The sequence below is a fragment of the Argentina silus genome (assembly GCF_951799395.1).
Source record: "Argentina silus genome assembly, chromosome: 3".
Taxonomy (NCBI): domain Eukaryota; kingdom Metazoa; phylum Chordata; class Actinopteri; order Argentiniformes; family Argentinidae; genus Argentina; species Argentina silus.
The window spans coordinates 2,194,979-2,202,478 of NC_139657.1; the positions used below are offsets into that span (position 1 = coordinate 2,194,979).

The 7,500-nt window shown below is 49.0% G+C and overlaps 1 protein-coding gene across 1 annotated transcript in view; it reads right to left on the reverse strand.

The window, feature by feature from the left end:
• Positions 1 to 7,500, reverse strand: part of kiaa1549la (KIAA1549-like a) — a gene marked incomplete at its 5' end in the record, with an annotated part of 51,663 nt that overhangs the window by 8,526 nt on the left and 35,637 nt on the right. Inside the window, 4 exons of the mRNA XM_083665659.1 lie at positions 252 to 271; positions 1,426 to 1,616; positions 6,669 to 6,704; positions 7,194 to 7,354. Coding sequence (XP_083521785.1) covers positions 252 to 271; positions 1,426 to 1,616; positions 6,669 to 6,704; positions 7,194 to 7,354 — 408 coding nt within the window. The remainder of the gene's footprint in view (positions 1 to 251; positions 272 to 1,425; positions 1,617 to 6,668; positions 6,705 to 7,193; positions 7,355 to 7,500) is intronic.

Below are 7,500 nucleotides of genomic sequence, written 5' to 3' on the forward strand. Positions count from 1 at the left end.
TCCTCTCCTCTCCTCCCCTCCCCTCCTCTCCTCTCCCCTCTCTCTCCTCTCCTCTCCTCTCCTCTCTCTCTCTCCTCCTCCCTCCTCTCCTCCCCTCCCCTCCCTCCTCTCCTCTCCTCCCCTCCCCTCCCCTCCCTCTCCTCTCCTCTCCTCTCCTCTCCTACGGCAGGCTCCCCTATGTGTTTACCTCTGTTTGTTTTCCCAATCATTATTTCTCCGATGCTCAAAGCCTTTTAGTCTTTAATCATCACACTGCACTGAGTCCCACAGGCTGCTCAGATAGCAGAGCCGGGGCCAACGCAGGGGTGTGATTCCCCCTGCTGAATGACTAAGCTCAGGAGTCTGTCGGCCCTGGGGTTGACGCTAACAGGCGCAAACCGCTATGCTACGCTACGCTAGCGCTACAGTATGGCAAACTCCAGTAGGATACGCTACGCTACGCTACTGCAGTGCGTTCAAGGACCACTGATCATCAACACTGCAGCAGACTCTGGAGTCTGGTGTCACAGCTACCTCTGGCATGCTAGCCGTAAATATGACAGTGAGAAGCCAAGTGGTGCTAAATCAGCCCCAGATAGGGAAGTTGTGTTCGACAGGTTTAGGACAATGATGAATGGTTGGCAGTGGGGCCCGGTAAAGAAAATCAGGCATTTGGTGGTCTGTAAATGTTTCTTTTGTGTGAGTTTTTAAGATTTGCATTTTTACACGTTTGGGGTTTTGGGGATTTGAAAGGAAAGATGTTTCGATACGCAGCAGGACTTAGCTTTGTCTGCAAGAGGGAGAGGAGGAGGCTGTGTTCGTTTTGTTGCGGGAGAAAATAACACATTTATGACTCAGAGGCCTCATTATGAAATCTAAGCTTTCTTTCTATTGCCTTTTTTTTCCCAGCGACAGACAGGCTCGGATTCTTCATATTGGCACGACCAAGGCAGCCTGTAATCTTGTCAACACTAGCAGATTGAGGCAAATTCATCTCCATCTGTCAAACACGGACATGCTTATTGTTAATTTTGCTCTGACTTTAACTATAAAGCCACAAACAAACACACAGAGTGTTTGCACTTCCTGAAAAGCCACAGTGCTTTATTGTAAACACGTTCTAATTCGAAAGCTTTCACGGCCATATGGAGGAGGCCGGATGTGTCTCAGGCTTTCTCATGGCCCAGATACACACACATTATGCACCCACATCACCCACACACAACACAACATCAGTATAAACACACACACACACACACACACACACACACACACACACACACACACACACACACATATACATATACACAATAACATAAATACAAACACACACGCGCACACAATAACATAATTACAAACACAAACACACACACACACACACACACACACACACACACACAGCTATAACACCATAACTAAAAACAATGAATGGAGGAGGATTCTTACCCTTTGTGTATGATGTCAGCGGAGGGGGGGCGTTTGGAGGCGGTTCCGTCCTGATGGGGCTTCCTGTCCAATGACAGGGGGGCGTCCCGCACAGGAAGTCCCAGCACAATTGTCTCCTTGGTAACGGAGACTGTCTCATCACCCTGCTGGTGGCCCATGTGCTGCTTGGCGTAGTCGAACCCCTGGACAGGCTGGGACAGGTACAGGTGGGGTTAGAGGAGTCTAAAACCCCTGGACAGGCTGGGACAGGTACAGGTGGGGTTAGAGGAGTCTAAAAACGTTATTGTCCAGGGGAAATTCGTCCTGGACACTCAGCAGCACCGTCACAGATGAACACATGACACACATGAATACACAAAAAGCAGGTAAGGTAGTTGACAGGGAAGGTAATTTATCGGTAAGGTGGTTTACAGGGAAGGTAATTTACTGGTAAGGTAATTTACTGGTAAGGTAATTTATTGGTACGGTAATTTACTGGTAAGGTAGTTTACAGGGAAGGTATTTACTGGTAAGATAATTTACTGGTAAGGTAGTTTACAGGGAAGGTAATATACTGGTAAGGTAATTTACTGGTAAGGTAATTTACTGGTAAGGTAGTTGACAGGGAAGGTAATTTACTGGTATAGTAGTTGACAGGGAAGGTAATGGAGGAACCTCAGTCATAACTGTTTTCTCTATGTCAGCATGTAAAAAGGAGCACAGGAGGAATTCTACTAAATGAAAATGTCAAACAGTACCTTTGAAGTTGGTGTATTGGAATAAAGTAATTGAAAATTAAATGGATCTGTGATCGATGTCTGTGAGGCCCTAAGCAGTTCCTTTGTGATGGCAAATTACTTCTCATTTCATCAAGATGGCCTTTCCTGCCTGATGCCAGGCAGCAATAAAAGGCACATTACACAAAATGTATGAACTCTATTTTTTGAGAGTTCCAAATACAGATGTACAGTATTCAAAGTATTTTAGTTTTATCCCCAAGTGCATATGGGGAATATGTAGGGGACACGGGAGGCTGGTGGAGGCAGAAATCGGAGGACAGACTCATTGTAAAGCATGAAATGGAGTCAGGACAGGTATTAACACACACGTTCAGTCCTATTCCTCATTCCATTGCATGCAATACAATGAGCCCGTCCTTTGATTTGTACCTCCAACAGCCTCCCCTGGCAGGGAAGAACAGCTGAAAACAGCTTCAATAATTCAGCAGTCTCCTGCGGAGCAGCATCAAGTCCTGCAGATCTCACACATGGCTGCAGCCGCTGCTAAGTGACAGAGAAATCAATACGCAGTGTGGATGTCTCTACGGAAGCCTAGGAGGTACATCTCACTGTCTGACTGGGGTGATATATGGACGCCGTCTGGCCTCGTGGTATTGGCTGTGCACAGCCGGGGGCGGGTGGCCGTTGAGAGCATATTAATGTGACCGATCGGGGTTCTAACCTGGCTCTCCCGCACGCCCCTAGCCTTTAGCTCGGAGAGCTATAATGCACGTCAACGAAGTGCTGGAGGAATCGATATACAGCGCCTTCGGGAAGTATTCAGACTCCTCCTTCACTTTTTGCACATTTTGTTGTGTTATAGACTCAATTTAAAATGGATTAAATTAAAATTAAAATCAATCCACACACAATACCCTAGAATGACAAAGTTAAAACACTTTTTTTTTTAAATTTCAGTACATTTATTCAAACTGAAATACAGAAATACCTCATGTACATAAGTATTCAGACACTTGTGTGCTATGACACTCTTAAAATGAGCTAAAATGCAAAAATGTCACTCAATGAGTCACTCAATAAATTGAATTGAGTCCATCTTAATGCAGGGATAATAGTTCATGTAATTTTGGAATTACTATCGTTCTCCACAAAATGTGGAAAAAGTGAAGGGGTCTGAATACTTTCCGAAGGCACTGTATAGCGTGTGGACGTCTTTACCTCAGGCTGGGAGAACAGGGGGGGCTTACTGTATATCTCCACAAGGGAAGGCTGGTGGAGGTAGAAATCGGAGGACGGGCTCATTGTAATGCATGGAATGGAATGAGCCTGTCCTCCGATTTTCGCCTCCACCAGCCTCCCCTGGTCTCAACTACGTTGACTTTCAGGGAGTCTGTGAAGTAATGTCTATGAAGACACCATGGCTTCTTGTATTAGGAATAGGGGATTCACAGCTGGGAGGCTGGTTGAACCCGGGCCTCCAAGCACACTCACTAAGCTATAGTCTATAGGCATTAGCTTGGGGAGCCAACGCATGTCTTCAAGCCTCAGACGAGGTTACTCTGAACCACCTCCACCACAGTAACCTTGGAAGGTGTTGCTACCTGCTCCAGACTGATGGGGAGGCTGGTGGAGGCAGAAATCGGAGGACAAGCTCACTGTGTGTTTGATACCCTTCCTCATTCCGTTCCATGCATTACAATGAGCCTGTCCTCCGATTTCTACCTCCACCAGCCTCTGTCCCTCACTGGCCGTAGTTCTCCACCACGTTAAGCCTGACGGAGGTAATGCCTTGAGACAGCAAGGGGCTTTACACACTACAGGACCAATCCGAACCATACTGTGCTGGCTCAGATCATTTCCTTTCCCATTGTCTTCTGCAGCACTGTTTAAGTCCTGTCACCAGGCCAGCCCGGTAGGCTACCACTCAGCTTGGTTCAGCTTGGTTTGGCTCTGCAGTGTGAATTAGGGTTATGACTTGGACGGTATTGGAAATTCACAGCTGGAGGTGGGAGGTGGGGGGGGGGGGGGGGTTTGCTGGGTCTATTAACCTTGAAAGGTGTTTCGACTGCACTGGCTTCTCACTGATATATTTCTCTGGGCAGGGAGACAGGGGGAGGGGGGGAGAGGAAGAGAGGAGGAGAGGAGAGGAGAGGAGAGGGGGAGAGGCGGCTAGCTCTATCCACTCGCTGCCGCTGACTTAATAAATGGCCTCCCTTCATCTCCGTGAATTGGTCGGTTCGACGGAGACATGGAGTTGATCAGGCTTGCGCTGTGCAAGGCTACTCTGTGACGCCACGTTGACAGAGATGGATTCCACGTCCTGGGTTCATTTAGAATCCTGACGGAGTCGGACGGAGAGAGCAACTGGATGTGATATACAAACGCCGGCGGACGCGATTACGAAGAGACTTCTGGCGCTTTCGCCTCTCCGAGCTGACAGGTCAATTACGTGCATCACAAACATCAGAGAGCCGCTGCTCGACAAACGTGATTTACTGTACGCAAACAAAAGAAAACGAAAGGCTTGTTTTCGTCCTTTCACTGAAGCCCCTTTGAACATCTCAATTACGGGATGGCATTTCACCCTCGAACACAAATGATTTCACACGACGGCGCACAGCGTCATTTCTTTACAGAGCGGTACGAGATGGATTCATGGCCTGACTGGTTAATGCTTAGACACACATGCAGCCCCAAGCCGTGCCATTGATTAGCAGCTTTAGGTTGTCCCCCAGTGATGGATGACTGTGAGCAGTGTTGAACGAGCAGTTCATGAAGCTCATCCACTCTCCCTCGTGGGTCATTATGATCTGTTTGGTATTCCGTCCCGGAACATTAGAGACACTACCGAGAGCACGTTCCGGAACACACACACACACATTCCCCGGAACGTTGGAGACAATACCAACAACATGTTCCGGAACAGACACACACATTCCTGGGACGTTGGAGACAATACCAACACACAGACACACACACACACACACGCACACGCACACACTCACACACACCGCCCTACACACATACACATACACACACACACACACACACACACACATACACATACACACACACACACACACACACACACACACACACTCACACTCACACACACACATACATTCCCGGGAACATTGGAGACGCCACCACTGCAAATATGTGCACTGTTCCTGAGTTAAAGAGCTTAACTAAGAGTATTTACCACTGATTTCACTGTGTCATATCGCCAGGAGCTGTTCACAAACCTAAAATCACGATAAGAATATTAATCTCATTTGTGCATGCGAGCGAGCCACATCTCTGGATCTACAAGAGCAACAAAAAAACCACCACCGAGCAGCGATAGGCTCCCAGCGCTATGCGTGCTGCGGCGTGTAAAATCTCATATTTAGCAACTGTTTAATATTTCATGTAGCATTTCAAACAACCCGGTGACATTAAGCGTTTACAAACAGTTACACGCACACACGCGACCTTGAAGCACGTTGCATCCGCTTGTAAATACTTCCATCAGACACGGCGCGCATCGGTAGACCAGCTGTGGTGTGGTGGATCAGGGGAACGGGAAAAGAAGAAAACACATTTTTTCTTTTTTTCTAACGTACAGTACCCTAATCAAAAGGATACTCCATCTGACCCCTTCCTACAACAAACACAGGCTTACAGTAAGCGCTTTTACGTTCTCCAGCCAAACACGCCGTGGAGAAACGGCACATCTGCTCCGGGCGGGCGATGGAGTGATGTGGTAAAGTAACGCGGACGTCAGCTGACGCTCCCCCTGCAGTGCCAGAGTACCGTGGCACTGCGTTTGAAAGATGAACGGGACAGGGTCTGATGACGACGACGATGACGACGATGATGAATTTGAACGGTTTAGGCGGATCTTGTTAATCTAAATAACTCCCTATTAATCTAAATGGCATTGTAATCCAGTGTGACATCAACATGGCTGACCGCAGTGGATTCCGCCATGGAGCCACGGTCTGCTGTGAGGGTTATGGGTTATGGGTTATGGGATGGGAGTCAGGCTGTATGAATCTTTACTATGCGTTCTAGATGGACATGGATGCAGAGGACGCCTCGTTGATCAGTGGCTCTGAGCCCCCCTCCCCCCCCCCTCCCCGATTGATTCACACACAGAAGAACAGAAACACACACACACACACACACACACACACACACACACACACACACACACACACCACTATTGATTTCCCACAGGCACTGTCAACACAGGAGGCATGTCCTACCCCCAGCCCAGCCCCAGCCCCAGCCGCAGCCCCCCGCCCCAAACAACGCCCACAGCCCCCAGCCCCAGCCGACAGCCCCCAGCCCACAGCCCCCAGCCCCAGCCCACAGCCCCCAGCCCCAGCCCCCAGCCCCCAGCCCCCAGCCCCCAGCCCCCAGCCCCAGCCCCCCCAGCCCCCAGCCCCAAGCAGCACCAGCAGCAGCAGCAGCAGCAGCACAGCCACTAAGCCACATGCATGTATTGAGAAAGAACACAGCCGGCCCGTCAGTCAGTACCTGGTGGTGGTAACTGCCCTCCCTCCGATACGACGTCTAAACAAGAAGACAATTAAAAGGACATTTAGCTGGAAAATTCATTTCCAGTACATTAACCCTCATTCTTCAGTCGTTGTTGTTGTCGTTGCCCCCCCCCCCCCCCTCCCAGTACATTAACCCTCATTCTTCAGTCGTTGTTGTTGTCGTTGCCCCCCCCGTCTCTCCCCCCCCCCCTCCCAGTACATTAACCCTCATTCTTCAGTCGTTGTTGTTGTCGTTGCCCCCCCCCCCCCCCCCCCGCATCATAATACGGAACACAGTTGGCCATATAACGTTGAGCGGATGCTCAGTAAATAATAAACCCTTAAGATGTGCAGTGTTATTATTCACCACACACACACACACACACACACGCACGCACGCACGCACGCACACACGCACGCACGCACACACACACACGCACACACACACACAAACGCACACACACACACACACACACTGGATTAATCTACTTCTGGAAAAAACTAACCCTGGGCCCAACTTTACCTTGGATCTGGTTTTGAAGTTTCTGAACGCGCTGGTCTTGAAGATGACCCTGTTCCGCTTGCACAGTATGGCAATTACCATGACGATGACGACCATCACCAGGGCAACGGGCGTCAGCACCGCCATCATCCACAGGTTGGCAGGCGGTGTCTTTACCACAGCTATCGGTAACCACGGAAACAAAAGAGTACACACACACACACACACACACACCATCAACCGATAGGTTTAATTGTTTGCAATCAATGCAAAACAATCTAGGCACAAAGTGATTCCATTACATAATCAACAGACTCTGTGGAGAGAC